The sequence below is a fragment of the Lichenostomus cassidix genome, chromosome 1 (genome assembly GCF_008360975.1).
Source record: "Lichenostomus cassidix isolate B80296 chromosome 1, HeHo_3.0, whole genome shotgun sequence".
Lineage (NCBI taxonomy): Eukaryota > Metazoa > Chordata > Aves > Passeriformes > Meliphagidae > Lichenostomus > Lichenostomus cassidix.
The window spans coordinates 40,008,748-40,025,949 of record NC_139479.1 but is presented as its reverse complement, the minus strand read 5'-3'; the positions used below and the strand labels follow the sequence as shown (position 1 = coordinate 40,025,949).

The following is a 17,202-nucleotide window of genomic DNA, read 5'->3' as shown; positions in this document are numbered from 1 at the left end:
TTCCCCAGACATAGTGGAATAGCTCATCTTCCTCCTGATCCTATGTAAAGGAATTCTAATCTATTTTTACAAGAAATAAATGGAGAACCCTCTGACCAGGACTAGAGGGGCCCTGTCTCCAGGCATGTAGAGGAGAGGAAGAACTAGGTTTACTGGACTGTGAGGATTTGATGGCCTGGCACTCCCCCCCATTCCCCCCCCCCCCACCCTTGGAGATAGGAGAAAGGAGTTGTGTCCCTTGCTTGGTCTCTTGGATGACCCTTCTGCTTGACACTGCTGGGTGTTGAGGAACAGCAGGTGCTGATGCTGATCACAACAGTGCCTCAGTGGCAACATCTCACCAACAGAGACTCCCTGGTGCCCATTCCCAGACTGATTTGTCAACTGGGGAGCCAAGGAATGATCTGCAGGACCCACTCACCCTTTAACAGCCCCATATGGCAGTGCAAAGTTCTAATGGAAAGTGGACTCTAACAGGAGATTTAACAGGAGATTATCGTGGCCTGAACGAAGGCATGCTGCCACTGAGTGCTGCTGTTCTGGACATGCTGGAACTCCAGTGAGAACTGGAGAAAAAGACAGCCAAGTGGTAAAACACAGCTGATATCACTAATGGATTTTTCTCAATCCTTTTGGTGGCAGAGTGCAGGCCACAGTATGGTTTTGCTTGTGGGGGTGTCCAACCTGGAACTGACATTTCCTGGGGGGACACACAGCCCTGCCATCTACCATGGACTGAGCCAGACTGCACGGGAGCAAGGTGAAGCTGGGGAACACCTGCAATATATTGTTGACATCATCATATGAGGAACTGCAGAAGGTGAAGTTTTGAGAAGGGGAAGAAAATAATCCAAATCCCTCAGAAAGCCAGTTTTGTGATAAAGCAAAGTGAGGTCAAGAAACCTGCAGGGGAGATTCTGTTTTTAGGAATGAATTGGCAAGACAGATGAGAAATGGATGCTTATGAGATCCCAATGGGTGTGATCAAGAGTAATAACAATTTTATTTCAATTATTAAACTGTTCTTATCTCAACCTGCATCCCATTGAGGCTGTGAGCCAGCAGTTGCATGTACTTACTAGTTGCTGGCTGGGGTTAAACCCTGAAAAGTCAAGAACTGGTAAAACTAGTATGGTATATAACTGGGAGTTAATTTGGGCTGTACAAGTAGCTTTTGGAAAATGAGAATATATTACTTAAGTAAGCTAAAAAAGTCAGTCCCAGGATGGTGAGATTTCTCATTCCCATTTCACTAAAACAGAGTTCTGTAAAGCTTTCCTCCACTGAAATTAGCTATTTTATCTTTGTACTAGTAAATAATATCTTAGTATTCAACTAGGACAGGGTATGTTTTACTCTGAACTTATTAGCAATTATTAGAAATAATAGGAAATAATGTTTCTTATGCTGTTACCTCAATTATAGTTGCTTATGCTAATTCTAACATTTAGTTTTAAATACAGGGGTTATATTGTAACTGTATAATACTTAGAGAAGTATAGAATCTTGCAATGGAAGTTTGTTTATGTTTGTTTCTTTTTAGAAAATAGGTTTAGACAATATCAATGTGGCAATTATCTTTAATGAATCCATAATGATTGAATGCATATGGAATGTTCCTAGTATGTGTTGGGTAAAGGACAATAGTTAACCAATTATAGGACTAATTTTTCTTTAAGCTGTTTTATTTTGTAGTAGTTAATCTTCAAACCTGTCAATAACTTAGAGGGTATAATGTAACATTGTTTTGCAAATGGTTCTTTTATTGGTTAAAAAAAATATTGTGAAAGTGTTTTGCTCTGTGTATCCACCCCAAATGACTCATTATTTTGTAGACACCTACACTGTAGAGCTCTGACACAGGCACAGTGAATCTGAGCTCTAGATTCCCTTCACTTTCACTTGAGTAAGAGAGATGTTTTCAGGGGGGAGTTAATCCACCCTGAAATAGGCTGCCATCTAAGCCATACATACTAAGTCTTCTTATAATTGGCAAAGATAGCATAGCAAGCCCTAAGGTATAAAAGCCAAAACAGAAAGGGAGTGAAGAGAAAGTACATGCCTCATAGAAGACCAATATTGTTTGAAAACTCAGCCGACCTCCAGTTTGGGAGAAGAAGCAGTGCATTCCTGTATTCTGTGTTTAATTTTACCTGTGCACCTGCCAGAGGTGTGTGAATGTCTGTGCTGTGCTAAGGCTCTTTGTATTACATCCTTACACCATCTCTCCTCAGCAGTTCTTCACTGTCTGTAGGAAGGAATGAGATCAACAGGTTGAGAGGAGCTTTTGTTCATCTCCATGTCATTCTGTGAGACTGCACATAAGATTTTGGTGTTGTAAGGAGGTTGAGAAACTGGAAAGGTGTTATGGAGGGCTGCTGCAATGAGCAGGAGCTAGAACTCACATCCTGTGTAAGTGATGTGGAAGGAACTGGGCTTTTCCAGTTGTGAAGAAATGTCTTGAAAAGCATTTACAGATATGGCAAGGTATCTGTAGTAGTTTTCTAAGTAGTGATGGAGAATACAGTAAGTGGCAACACCAGATGGTGTATGAGGAGGTTTAGGCTGCTCATTAGAAAAAAAACCTTAAGCAGATGGATTGTACAGCACTGGGACAGGTCAGCCAAAGTCCTCATTCTTCAATGCTTTTCAAGACTTCGCTTGAGAAAACTCCAGGTGGCCAAATGTTACAATGTTGGTAACATTCTTGGTTTGAGTGGAAGGCTGGTCAGACCTCAGAGATACATGGTTCCATGTCACCATTTCTACATTTTTTGCTTTTCCTTTTTATAAGATGATGCTGCTGTGATGTTCCTTCTTTCTGGCTCACCCTCAGCTGTGTAGAATGATCTTACTGCTTGTTTGCAATCCAAATGATTGCACTTCAGAAAGCATTAAGGCAAAAAGATGAGAAGAAACTGGCATTCTGCCTCTCCTGAAAGGTCCATGTGTTTTGGTATTAATATTGTTCATTTCTGAAAACAATTGCAACTGAAATTTTTTTCTGTCGGTGGTAGGAAAGGTCTCAGTCTATAAACTGCGTGTAAAGTTTACAATCATACAATTGTGACTTTAATTGCAAGGGAGTAGGGAAGAATGGTATCTCTGGACCTCCACTATTTATGTGTTTCTGTGTGTGCATAGGAGCAGACAGATAATCAGTGTACAGACTTAAACATGGATGTTATAAATTTACTTAATTTCTTCTGCCCAAAGGACTATTGGTGTAGTAAAACACTAACATTTAAAACTTGCACATCAAAGTTCGTGGATCCAAAAAAATTTCTAACTGTAGCCTGAATAAAATGTCAGTAAAGAAAAACTTAACAATGTCCTGTTTATTAATTAAACAGTCTAACTCATTGTCATAACCATTTAAATTCCTAGGGAATGTCTTCTGGAAAGAAGGTAAAATATAGTGCTTGACTTCAAAGTGCATCTGCAAAAGGATTTTAAATTTGTTTCTTTTTAAACCTTGGCTGACAAAATTCTGAAGAAAAAATATTGTTTGATAAAGTTTATTTGGAAAGCAGATGCTTGCTGAGTCAGAGTTCATGGGATTAGAATATTATTGTACACTGATTATATCAGGCAGCAGCTGTGGCTCTGATTCATGTGCCAGGTTTGCATAAAAAAAGGATATTTCTGCTGGGAGCAATCAAAATACTAATATTTGATCAAGGAATTACTAGCTGAATCTTTATTAATTGCATAGTGAGATGTTCTGTGACCTTTATTTAAGATGATTCTTCAGTGGCTAAAATTAGCTAATCTGTTTCATTTAGAGTAGACTAACCTCAGAAATATCATTAGGAACTAAGCATCTGTTCACCAATCAAAAAACTTTTTATGGGAAGAGCTCTTAGTTGATACTTCTTAAGAAGTCAGAAGAGATTTCCATATGAAGCAAGTCCATCAAAATAGCAAATGAAAATGAAGGATATAGCTGGATTTGATGCAAAGGTAAAGATAAAACTTCATTATGTAGGATGGAAGTCATTAAATTGCTTTTTTTTTTCAAGTTACTGTGGGGAAACAGAACATGTTTTCATAACCTCTGCAATCTTGAGAATAACAGGTTCAATAAAGATGGAATTTCATTGTAGGATTTTATTTACTTTATTAGCTACACTTTTTGCACAACCATATATTGCACTCCTTAAGAACATGTTTCCAGTGCACTCATTTGTCACTCGGGGTGCGTGCTGGAAAGTGAATAAGGGTGCAGATGGAGCTCAGAAGTTTCAAGATCCAGAATCCTCTTGCTTATTTTTTCCTTATTAATACACACCCTACTTGGTTTTTGATAAATGTACTTTCTCTCCATTTTGTAGCAGCAAGAAAGGAAGGACCAGTATTTTTGACTGGTGGAGAGGACATTGTTTGAAAGGATCTTGGCTACTCTAGCATTTCCTTAGAGACACCATCTAGGAGAAAAATGTAATGCCCCTGCTGGGCAGTGAGTCTCCATGTTTTTCTCCTGCTTTAGTCTTTGAAGCTACTAAAAGGATCCTGTAAAAAGGAAATATGCATTTTAAATGCACTTAAATAAATAATTTGAATGTTCCTCTGTATAAAAGGACACATATAAGCACTCAATATTATGTCCATAAATATGACTATATTAACCCTGTTGTTATCAGGAGCAAGGAAATGAGAATGTGTCTGTTGTTCCTGCTGGTTTTGACTTTTCCGTCAAAGAAATCAACACCAAACTTTTGAAAGACACTGAGTTTTCTTTCAAAAAAAGTTTTTTTAACTTTCTCACACATCTTCTTTTGGTTGATTCTGGCCCCTCTTTTTTAGCAAAAGACCAGTAGATTGTGAGCAGGGGTACATTTGCATTTCCCATGTGATTGTCTGCTGAGACTTGCAAACGTACATTTTACCACGCTGTTTGCGGACTTGTTTTTGATGCATATAAATGCTATGGAACTTGAATTGATGCACAACTTGACAGTTGTTATGCTTTAAAATAATGGTATGTGTTTCTTTGCTAGTAAAGGTGGGAGAAAGAATTAATGAGAGGTACTTTTTCATTTGCTGTTTCAGTGCTAAGCCGCTGTGGACTTTTTATTTTCTTTTTTCCTGAATTCTTCCTTATCCTACCTAATAATTAGTAGCTGCAAAAAAATAGCTCATACTTTCAGAAAAGAGATGAGGTTCCTTGTTCTGATAATATATATGGTAGAGCAGTTTTATTTTGCATTGTGTCTGTTTTACAGTTTGTACCTCAAAATTTCAGTAATTAAGCAAGAGATGAGACGAGGAGGAAATATTCTTGTGGTGAGAAGGTGCTCTGAGGTTTCCTTGGTTTTTATCAGTGAAGCCATGCAAGACTGCAATTCTTTTTTCTTGTTTAATTTCAATCAGGAAACTTAATCATATTTCAATGCTGAATTAAATGCTGGTAAATTTATAATTTGGTGCATTTAAAATTTGCTTCTGTTGTAGTAGAAGGTGTTTTGTTAGCATCCCTATCAGTAGGGGAATCTGCTTTTGCAGTTTAGAAGGAAATGGTTTGGGGTTTATATGTATTGTAAAAGTAAGATACAAAGACTAATTCACTGCTATCTCATGCTTGCAGGTCTGTGATTACAGCATCTACTTGCTTTATTTTCAACATCTTTTCATAGCAGTGTTTAATTCTGTAGGATCATTCAATTTGCTTCATGTTTCTGTCCTTGAAAGACTATGAGTCTGATTTCTGTTCTGATAAGAGGGTTCATGCAAAGTCAAGGCTTCTAACTTCCAAAGACTTTGGAGTCCTAGTAGCACCTCCTTCTTGAGAGATTTAATTAAATTTCTAAACCTGAAGTTTGCAAAGTAAGTGCCCTTCACTTTTCAAATATAATGAATTGTCCAGTGAGTTAGGACTATGTGAGGGTAAACTCTCCTATGTGTGATAGCTTGAGTAATGCTTGGTAGAGCTGGAAGAAGAGCAATAGGATATGAGCTCACACTCATAAAATCCTCCTTGCTTAAGACCATTTACAACACAGTGACAAAATAACAGTTAAAGAAGTGCTTTGTAGGTGGCTGTGTCCAAACCAGCCCTAACCATGATAGCTGGAGCACACTATTTCTCTGTTCAGCTGTCTCCTATCCATACCAAGTCCATGCAAGGGTGCTTTTGAGTGTTCCTGGCAGCCTATGAAGCTACTTGAGTGCATGCTAGTGATGAGTATATCCTATCCAGGGTATACTTAAGTTCATTGGATCACATACTTTTCCAATGATGCTTTTCTAAAGAGAAGAATCCAGCCTCACTGATGACCCTTTCTTTTCCTGCACTGTCAGAAGTGTGAATGTTTCTACAAATGATTAACCATCTCTATTTAGTCTGCACATCACTGAACTCCAGCTATACACATTGTATTGTAGGACTGAGGAAATGGTTTGGGATGTTATAAATGTAATGACCTAGCAGCAGCTTCTTTGAAGAATACTTTATTCACTGATGTTTTCCAGTATGACAATGAAAAGTTAGTAAATGCAGTTTTAAAGACTCTGAATTTATTTACCTCCTGTTCTCATTGAAGAGATTTAAAGTCTGGCAGATACCTGTCTTTAAAACCTTTCATATAAATGTCACATTAGATTGTATTTTCAACTAAAACAAAAGTCTGCAAAAATTATGTGTTGGACAGAGAACAAGTAGAATAATATCTTCCGTTTGTGGCGCAATTCAATTCAAAATAGAAAACTATTCTTCCTTAATATTTTTCTTCTCTTTTGCAAAATTGTAGGCAATTGAGTGTTTATCCTAAATGCAAACTCAAATATCTGCCATTGCTTTTAGAGAAATGAATGCTACATAAGCATTTCATCTTAAGATTTCTTTCTCTTTCCTCAAACTTTGTGTCTCTTTGGGTGGATTACCCAGATAAAATTTTGTCCAGAAGTAAATATGGCCACAGGTATTATAGTACCAGTAGTGTTAAAAAATTCCAGTGTAAAGCAAAGTGACTATAGATATTAGTAGTACAGGTCAGGCAGTAAAGGGTGAGATTTTGTCATCTGACAGCCAGAGCCACGTGTGGTATAAAGTTCTTCTGGCCATTCTCTCCTCTGTCTGCTTAGTTTTCTCCCTCGCAGTATTGCAGGTGTGCAGGTCTTCTCCCTTGCAGTAATGCCTCTGAAAACTGGTTGTAGCCCAAATACTGACTATTTCTATCTTTTTGTACTTTCTTCAGTTCTAGCAGAACCAATTTCCCATCTTCCTTTGCAGGAGGAACAGGCTTCTCTGTGAGTCTTGATTATGCTAGGCTTTTTCATGGTGTGGAAAAGATGAGAGAATCTTAACTTTACTAATGCCTTTTTCTTTCCCTGTACTGTCAGAAATGATAATATATCCATAAATGATTAATCATGCCCATTTACTAAGGCTGTGTCATAATTTCCTGTAAAAACATATGGGAAGAGATGTCTGTCTGTCTCTATTCTTCATTATCATGTCTACAGAAACTTAGGAGGGCTAAAGAAACTTTTGGAAATTATTTGATTTGTCCAGTTTGTCATGAAACAACTTTCAGTGTGGAATTTCTTCCCCAGGGCTGTCAGTTGCAGCTTTAGAAGTCTCTCTGGTGTCTGTGGTGTCTCATCTTTATGAAGGACACTGATCCAAAGCATCCAGGATTCCAGAGAGCTTGCTAATCAAGGTGATACTCAGCTAAATTAATGATCATCAATGGAACAGGGCTCTGCAGGATTTCCTAAGTGCCTATGTCACATGACAGAGATTATTCTCATGGGGTTGCTGGGACCTGAAGATCATAGGACCTATTCATGTTCTATGTGTCTTTTTTAAGGCAAACCTTATAGAGAAAGTCGAAGTTGTGTGGTTGTAAGATTGTTAACCTTATGAAATGACGAAGGTTGGATGTTGGAATTACTGTGTCTTCCATTTGTTTGTATGATAGCATCACACTGGGTACCAGGTGGCTTCTTGGCAATCTCTTTGAAGTAGTTCAAGTGTTGTCTTTGCAAATAAGTTCCACCAGAGACCATCCTGTAGTTTCTTGTAGTTCACTCCTTTTTTGCACTCTTTGAACTCCTCATTTTATCAGTATTGGCAGTTGTAGGCTGGGTACTGTGTTGTGTAGTGTGGACACTGACAATATGTGATGTGTGGCTGACTCACTACGTGCTAAAGCTCAGGGGTGTAGGTACAGTACCTAAATGTGTCCAGAATATGCATAGGAAGGATATCGTCCTTCAGTGATCATGCACTCTATTTACCATTTGATGGGGTATTTTCCATTTCTGTTTCCAGTGCCCCAAAGTTACTGTGTGCCCGTGAACACATTTCTTGTCCATTCCTAGTGTTTCATGGCTTGTAGTTTAGTCTTATGTCAGAGAAGTGCAAAGGCAGAAAATTCTTAATGACAAACTCAAATTTTTAATGACAAACTCAAAAATCATCAAGATTTTACTTTGTTTTTCCAGTTTGTGTTTGGGGTGCTTGTGTTATGGAAGCAGTTAGATAACCACAAGTGATGTGAGCATGGCATGCCATACCCAACATCCCTCTAGCTCTTTACTCGAGAACTCCGGCATGATGAAAGGCTAATCTGCAAGAAAAATTGTGAGTATTAAAAACAAATGAGTAGCTGCTGTGCTCCTTCTATTTCTCACTTACGACCCTTGTCTAGCCTCCTAAACAAAAGAACGTAGCAATCTGTCACACAAAGTATTCTTGACATCTCCAAAATGAGCTTCTCCCCCCTATTTTTTTTTTCTTCTTACTTAGATTTAAGTTTTGCATAATTAAAATCTCTTTGACATCCTGCTTACAGTCATATCCTGTTGCAGGATTGGTATCCATCTGGCTGACAGCTGATGGTTCTTTACACAAACCCACTCTTCTCATTTCAGACACCACTTGAATACCCATGACCTTAAATATCACCATGGCTATATTTTTAACCCCCTACCAAGGGTAATTATACAATCTCCTGACTTGGAAGTGAGCCACTAGAATAATGCAATATTAAGAATCATACCATGTGCCCGAGGGCATTGTCCAAACACTTCTTGAACTCTGGCTGGCTGGTGCTGTGACCACTTCCCTGGGGAGTCTGTTCCAGTGCCTAACCATGCTCTGGGTAAAGAACCTTTTCCTGATATCCAACCTAAATCTCCCCTGACACAACTTCAGGCCATTCCCTTGGGTCCTGTCACTGGTCACCAGGGAGGAGAGATCAGTGCCAGCTCCTCCACTTTCCCCCATGAGGTAGCTGCAGACTACAGTGAGGTCTTCCCTCAGACTACTCTTCTCCAGCCTGAGTAAAGTAAGCCACCTCAGCCACACCATAGAGTGTCTCCTCCAGACCCTTCACCATCTTCATAGCCCTCCTTTGGACATCTTCTAATAGCTTCATATCTTATATTGTGGTGTCCTAAACTGCACATAGACTTGCGGGTGAGGCTGCACTAGCACAGAGCAGAGCAGTCTCTTTCCACTCTCCAGCCTCTCATTCCTCAGTCTGTACGTACATCCAGGGTTTCCCTGTTGCAAGTGCAGAATCTGACACTTGCTATTATTCAATGTGTTTAACAGGAAAATCATACAGGTTAATATCTGGCTCTGAGCCTGGTGCTCCCAGCAGAATTTTGAGGGTTTTGATCACAGGCCAGCTTACATGATAACAGACGTGGTGGCTTCCATGGGGTACACCTGTCTGAAAGGGGAAAAGGATCTCTGCTCAGGAATTAACATGGCCTGCTGGGAGCTGTAAACCAGATATGAAGGGGGAAGGGGATAAACTAAGCTCACTAGGCATAAGCCTAGGGGTGGCCTGCCAATGTTAGAAGGACAGTAGCAGAAGTAAAGATAATGGAACTGCAGCAAAAGGAGTGGGGAAAAGCCAGTTTCTTGATAGAATGCTGCCTGACAAGAATAGTCGCAAGGCACTTGCAGTTGGCTCTTCTATGCAGTCTTTATACAGAGCTTTTGATAGAGATTTCTGAGAAGAAAGACCTGAGTGCCTCTGCACTCTCATGTACAGCGCTGCCACCCAAAATAGGTCCACCCTTCTCCACTTCTGCTCCTTCCATGCTCATGCAGAAACTGGAAATTCGACAGTGAGCAGCTTCAGAAATCCACAGACAGTGGGAGTACCTTGGGGAGCCCTGGTGGAGGGCATGGCCCAATGGGGCCGTGAGGTCACAGAGCTCCTCTGGCTTGCTGCTCTGTGCCAGCTGTGGGCAGTGCTGTGACAGTGGCAGAAACAACAGCAGCAGCAGCAGCGGCATGTTGCGAGCGTGGGCCGTCCTGGTCCTCACCCAGTGTCTCGTCCTCTTTCTGGTGGTCCTGCAAGCCCAGGATGCCCAGCCTGCACCAGTTCAAGGGCAGGGAGCAGGTAGGCAGGCTGGCATCTGCATGCTGCCAGTGGTGGCAGCAGGGCCAGGGCTAAGGCTGGGTGAGCCAGGAAGGCACCACGGTGTGGGCATGGGGCAAACACTCCATGAGGATGTGTAGCTGCAGCTACTCCGGGGGATGAGGGGTTCCTAACAAGCTGAGAGGTGGGGAGTGACAGTCTGGGGCCAGAAACTTGGCTCTGCATTCTCCACCACAGGGCGATGGTTAGCCAGACTCCTGGCTGGGTTCCATGCTTGATCCCCAGGTCCTGTGGGTACCTCATGGCTTTTGGCTTCCTTTGAGAGCTGCCAGGTCACAGTCCCAAGGTCAGCCATGCAAACCTGGAGGTGTGAGGGTCTAGTCCTGCCAGTGTGTGCCCTGTCACTACATGACCTCCTTACACATTCTGTAGTCAGGTATGACAATGGAGAGCAGAACATGTAATGGGTACATCTCATGGGTGTTTGGTTGTAGATGTGGCCAAAGAGAGGGCTTTTCCAGATCCTCAGATGGATTTTGTCGTGGTTCCCAGCTTGTATCCCCCGGGTGAGTATCTGTGAGTCTCTATTGACTTCACAGGACAAGCTTTCCTTTTTTGTGTGTTATTCATGAGAAATGTAACTTTGTAATTTCTGTTAATGTCCTTGTATAAAGCCAAATGGAATGATTTCCAGCAGACACTTGAAGTTCCAAAGAATGTCCTGAAAGACTTGGATAAAACTGAAAATGGTTAGGTATAACTCACTCTGTTAACTATAGGACCTGGGAAGCTGAGATTTTAGTTTCCTGTAGCCTGTGCAGCAGGAATGGATCAGTCAGAGCCTTGCTGCAGAGACACTTGATTTCACACCTTGCATAGGCTGCTGAGCCAACAGAGATGGTCCAGCACAGTGTCTGCTGCCAGCTGAGCTGCCAGCTGAGCTTCCAGATGAGTCCCAGGGGCAGCTGCTGCCACAGTTGCACAATTACTGGTCAGAGTTGCTTTGTGGAGATGTGAATATCCAGATGTCAGGAACAGGTGTGTGCTGAATTTGTGTTCAGCTCATGCACAGCCCAGCTTCACAGCAGGAATGACAACCCACGGGAGATTGTGCAGGCACTTCTGCTTGTGCTGGATTTTCAGCCAGCAGACTGATAGCTGTGATGGGATGAGTGTGACTGTTGGTGGTGCTTCTGGAGTGTGTGAGGGATGTGCAAAGGAGCTAACTGCTCTTGAACCAGGAGGGGGAGAGCACCTCCTCTCACTGGAGGGGAGAGGGCCCTTGGCTGGTGGAAAGGAGGTGCAGGGCAGTTTTGGTTTGCCTGGGCTGCAGGCAGTATTGTGAAAGAAACAGGAGCAGCTCTCTGAGGATGACTGTTGTCTGTAGTGTGTGGAGGTGACTGCTAGCAGTGTGCCACAGAGATGCTTGTAGTCGTGTCTGGATGGGGTGAGAGATTGCTTACCTCCCACCACACCCAGTTCCCAGGAATTTCAGAACTTTGTTCTTTTGGGAATGAGGCCACTTGTGAGATTATTTGTAGCACAGAGCACAGTAATGTGTGATGTTTTCTCTTCTCCTGCAGGGCAAGAGTCTGGGGAAGAGGCCAAGATTCAGAGTCATCATCAGCTGAACATGTACTTTATTCTAGGGATTACAGCAGCCTTGTGTGTGCTGCTGCTTTGGATAGTTGTATGTTGCATAGGCATCTCATGGCTGAGGGAGAAACACATGTGAGTTGGCTTTTTTCCGGAGTTATTTATTGCTGGCAACTGCTGGCAGTACTCTGGTGAGATTTCCCCGGTGCAGTCCTTTGGCTGTCCTCTTAATTAATATCAGTGAGTAGTCTTTTCTGAAATGCATTTGTACAGTGTGCCCCAGAGAGATGGAGCAGCACTGGGACAAGCTGATACTGACCATCTGAAAAAGCAAAGATCAAACCGGAGGTAAAGGTGTAGCAGAATCAGGAGAAGGACCAGGATGCAGACCTCCCAGCTCTGCCCACTTCTTTCAGCTACTGTCTGGCTGATGGTGCCTCTTCCCAGGACAACTGTGTATCTGTGGATTCACCTCACCCCACACCATCCCAGTGTTCCTGTTACCAGCATCAACAGAGACATTGTACCTCAGAAGACTCTGATTTTTTCAATGAATAATATATATTTTTTTTTTGCCAAAAGTGGTGAGTTCTTGTCTGTTTTGGCTGCTTTTTGGGGGGTAAAATGCACAGAGCTGGCATGAGGGTTGTATCTGTGAGAGAAGCTGTCAAAGCCCAGCACTCCAGTGTGGGACACCTTTGTACCAGCATCAGCCTGTTTTCCTCACTGGGGCTGTCATCCAGGCTGCGCTCCACCAGAACAGGGGCATGCTGCTGAGACATGAGGTGTGAGGGCTTGTCTGTGAGCTTACCTGAGATGTTGCCCTGAATCAGGATTGTCTGGGTAGAGAGGGAAGGAGGTGCTGGGAAGGACAGGCATCCAATGCTGAGCACATCAAGGAGGGCTGATGGGGTGACAGAGGCTGCAGGTGCAGCAGTGTCCCCCACCCCAGAGCTCAGAGATGATAAATGAGTGGAAAGTTGGAGCACGGCTGGGTGGGATTGGAGAGTGAAAGCAATGTTCTATTAATCACAAGGGTGGCATTAAAACTGAAACATAGTTAAAAGAAATGACACTAAATAAAAATAATAATAAATGTAAAAAGAAAGAGGTTAAGCATTGCATACTGTCAACAAAGGGGAGAAACACCTTTGGAATACATCTAAAGTCACACTGGCTGAGTACAGCAGATCCTGTTCAGGCTGATGTGGAGTCTGACTTGCATGGTTTTCAGAGTGTGTCAGATGACACAACGGACATACCCCAAAGCCAGTCTTATGACACCTCTGCCCTGCAGCTGTGTCTGAAGGGTACAGCAGCCAGGCAGAAAAGGCTTTAGACATGGTGCTAGGCTGCCTTGCAGGGCATTTTGAACACCTCTTCCCAGTATCCCTCTTCCCCCTGTGCAGAAGCCCCCCATGTCACCCAGTCAGCCCAGCTGCTGACCCGACTGTCTGCATATTCCCATTCTGTGCACCTGCAGGAACTTCCCCCAGTACCTACTTTTGCCCACTCAGCAGTGTCAGCAGCCAGCCCTGAAATTCTCAGTACAGGGAAAGTGTTCTAGAAGATGTCAGACCAGTTCTCTGAGGACAGCTGTTGTCTCTGGTGTGTGTAGGTTATTGCCAGCAGTATGCCAGAGAGATGCTCATAGAGGTCTTATCTCCCACCACACTCAGTTCCCAGGAATGCCAGAACTTTGCCATTTTGAGAATGAGGCCTTTTGAACTATGATCAGCAGGGGATGGGAACTGTGGCTCTTGACCCTCCATACAAAAAATAGACTCATAAAATCAGAATCATAGAATCTCTAGGGTTGAAAGACACCCACAAGGATCATAAATTCCAACTCCTGGCCCTGCACAGAACACCCCAAGAGTCACACCATGTACCTGAGAGCATTGTCCAAATGCTTCTTGAACTCTGCCAGGCTGGTGCTGTGACCACTTCCCTGAGGAGCTGTTACAGTACCCAACCACCCTCTGGTTGAAGAACTTTTTCTTAATATCCAACCTAAGCCTCCCCAACACAGCTTCAGGCCATTCCCTGGGGTGTTGTCACTTATTGGTCATCAGGGAGAAGATATCAGTGCCAGCCCCTCCATTTCCCCTTGTGAGGAAGCTTGACTTCCTCAGTCTGAGCAGGCTGTTTGGTGGTTGTGGGTTTTTTCCCTCTTGAAATCCATGTAATTTAAATCAGCTTGCTCTTGTCCTCTTGTTTCCCAGGTAGAAATGTATTGTTTTTTTACACATATTAGATACCTCATAAGTGCAGTAACAAATGAGCAGAGATCCAGTGATTATTTCAAGGCTGTTGCTAGGCATGTTGCCTTTAGCTGTTTTTCTAACAACCTATTCAGAAAGGACACTTTACTTTCCAGTGGTGCAGATAGAGGGCAGGAAGAGCTGTATCTTCCCATGCAGGATGTCCTGGAGCAGGGACAGAGGTCCTCTGTGTGATATCCCTGCAGTGAGTCTGGGGAAGCTGCCATTTGCTGTTCAATAACACAATGTGCCCAGCAAGGGTGACACAGGTGGGAACTGCCGTGCTTGTGTGTGTCAAGGCAGTGTTTTCTCAGGGATCCCAGCCACCCACACCAGCTTGTCCATGTAGGTCTAAAATGTCCTGCACATTTTAGAAATCTGGACACAATTTTTTCTACAACCCAGGCACAAATCTCCAGGAGGAAGAATAGGATATACTGAGGGAAGAGTGCCCTTTTTTGTAATGTATCAGTGTTATTCCATTCACCAGGCTAATATGTTGAAGGCAGTTCTGCTGAAAAGCCATTCAGATGCAGTGAGTAGGTGAGCAGTGGTGTCATTTAATACTGGGCAAACAGCAAAGGGTAAATTTCGCAGTGAGGCTCTGCACTCTGTAAGTTTGGATGTGTTCAGGAGTTTGTCTCGGGTTGGGCTATGCTTTTTTTTTTTTTTAGATATCATGCATTTATAAAAATCTATTTATGGAAATACAAGAGTTTCATGAATAAATGAGATGGCATATTCCTTTCTTCATTTCGTGAATTACAGTATCAACACTTTGGAGCCTGTTCATGAATTAATAATTACTTTAATCAATAAAAATAATTACAGTGCTAAGAACATTTTAACAATGAATGCTTTCATGCCGTTTCCACTCCTTTTTAATTAAAGCATGACAACTCATATTTACCATTTTTATCATGATCGCTGTAAATGGTGAAATTTGTCATCTTTGACTTGGGCTCTAATTATAATTCTTTTAGATGGTTCAAATTTCTTCTCATTATTCAATTATGCTTGCTCCAATTTTAAACTGACAAAATTTTCCTCTCTAAATCTCTTTCATGCTGTGGGAATATCTTTGACTTTATAATACCCATTTTAAATATTCTATGCTAGCCAAAATAAATGCAAATTAAATATATGAAATAGAAAAACAAATATAAATTGCTGAATAGAAATAAATACAGCAGAAGACCAATTATTTTCAGTTTAAATGCATCTATCTTACTTCAGTATAGCATGAAATATTAATATAAATTTGCCGCAAATACAGAAATTGTTATAAGACCATAATAAGCTTGCAAAAGCAGCATGCAAACTTAATTTTTATGCCTGTGACATAGCCTCCAATTAAATGATCTCTTATTATTTTTTTCATACAGAATCTCTTCTTTGCTTTTTCACTAGATAGCATGGCATTCCCTTAAATATAATAACCTGCTATGATAGTCTTCTTCAGCCTATTCTCCGTAACTTACTTTAGTATTTTTTTAGTCTTGGCCATGTGAGAATAAATTTCTTTTCACAGTGAGAGCTGTTTGCTTCACAAATGTTTGGGTTTTGTTGGTCCCTCAGAGAATGGTGTTTTTTTCCTGGTGTGAGCTAAGGGAGTTAGCCACTGAGGAACTACAGGGGAAATTATTATGCTTGAATTGGTCATATTCAGGCCAGTAAGACCTAGGGTTTTAAATTACTTGCTTTGTAAAATACCATGTAATGCTAAGAAATCTTATGAGCACTCTAAGAGCTCTGAGTTATTTCAAACTCAGCCTTCAGGCACTTCAGGAATCAACCTAGCCTGGGGGCTTCCTCAAGTGAATTCATACCATCTGAAGTTAAACGTGTAATTGTGATAGGAGGATCAGTGCAACGTCTCTCTGTGCTCCCCAAACCCACAATGGTTTCTTTTTACATCTTGCTATTATTCTGTCTTTATACGCCTTTGGTACAAAACTTCTGCAACAACTTTCTTTTCTGTGCCTCAGGTTTGCTTGCAAATTGTGTAGTAAAGTGGTGTATTTGGGCGGGTATCAACGTGGTCTACTTGCTGTGCCTGTCAGGTGGTTTTACCTATCCTAAGGATGCTTTCAGTTGACCTTTATGGTTTTCAATCACTGCTTAATGTCTGCTTAAAAAGCCAAATACCTCCTCCTGTGCCTGTCACAAAGTCAGACTTGCTGCTTCAGGAATTTTTTGGGCATCAGTCTGCAAATAGATCCCACCATTTGAATCCAACCTCCATGAACTACTGTGATGGGAAAATTAAAGGCCAAATGATAGTGTGCATGCATGGAGGGGAGTAAGTTAAATTGGCAGATGAAACCAGATTCCTGCTGTCCTATCTCTGGAGTGCTTGACTTGAAGTCATCACAAGGTTGTTTCAACACAATTTTGTGCATGCACTTTCCAGTAGTTTTGGCAGATCCATTATGAAGAAAGCATCAAATAATTCAGTACAGAAATAGATCATCATAAGGATTAAAAAATTTGAGATGCACAGTTCAGAGCTTTGCTGCTAGACCTAATTTAGCAGTCAGCAACTGCTTTCTCTGAATGACTTGTCCTTTTCCAATGGCTTCATACAAACTGGCTTACCATGCTAGAAATCTCGGGGTTAATTTCAGCTCTGGAACAAAGTGTGCTTTTGGGTGCCCCTGCCCCTGCTGCCTTTTACCAAGCACTTCTGTCCTATCCTGCTCTGTCTTTTCTTTCTGCCCAGTTCCTTTTTCAGACTGTTTCCTTGCTTCTCCCAGCTTCTTCTCCATGGAGGCTCTTCAGGCTCTGTCTAGGCATTCGTATCTGTTCCTGGGTGCTACACTGTTTGCACTGTGGATTACACTGTGGTGTTTAGTACCAAAATAGTAGTTAAATAAAGGAACAAGATTACAAAACTTGGTAATGGTTACATTCCATTTTTTATCTGGAGGGCAATGCCCCATTGCAAAATACGTATACAAGTGCTGCTTTACTTGTAATTGAGATTAGTTGGTGTACGA

General features: G+C 41.8%; 2 protein-coding genes across 4 annotated transcripts in view; both read left to right on the top strand.

Moving 5' to 3' along the window:
• Nucleotides 1-17,202, top strand: part of HS6ST3 (heparan sulfate 6-O-sulfotransferase 3) — a 281,384-nt gene that overhangs the window by 138,261 nt on the left and 125,921 nt on the right. The window lies entirely within an intron of this gene.
• Nucleotides 10,187-13,030, top strand: LOC146444580 (uncharacterized). 3 transcript variants are annotated; one of them, XM_085057462.1, is made up of 6 exons: nucleotides 10,187-10,364; nucleotides 10,780-10,909; nucleotides 11,018-11,092; nucleotides 11,927-12,074; nucleotides 12,213-12,287; nucleotides 12,387-13,030. In XM_085057462.1, the coding sequence occupies exons 2-6, from the start codon at nucleotides 10,807-10,809 to the stop codon at nucleotides 12,580-12,582; spliced, it is 597 nt and encodes a 198-aa protein (XP_084913588.1). In that variant the 5' UTR covers nucleotides 10,187-10,364; nucleotides 10,780-10,806; the 3' UTR covers nucleotides 12,583-13,030. The 3 variants fall into 3 exon arrangements, with proteins under 3 accessions (XP_084913588.1, XP_084913586.1, XP_084913583.1); XM_085057457.1 differs by having other exon boundaries at nucleotides 10,191-10,364; nucleotides 10,838-10,909; nucleotides 12,356-12,512; XM_085057460.1 differs by lacking the exon at nucleotides 10,780-10,909 and having other exon boundaries at nucleotides 12,387-13,029.

Excerpts from the sequence above, each read along its gene's own strand:
- LOC146444580 (XM_085057457.1), top strand. The coding sequence starts at position 10,256 with ATGTTGCGAGCGTGGGCCGTCCTGGTCCTCACCCAGTGTCTCGTCCTC. Across the intron at positions 10,365-10,837 it reads AGTTCAAGGGCAGGGAGCAG|ATGTGGCCAAAGAGAGGGCT; the intron begins GTAGGCAGGCTG and ends GTTTGGTTGTAG. Across the intron at positions 12,075-12,212 it reads TGGCTGAGGGAGAAACACAT|TGTGCCCCAGAGAGATGGAG; the intron begins GTGAGTTGGCTT and ends GCATTTGTACAG.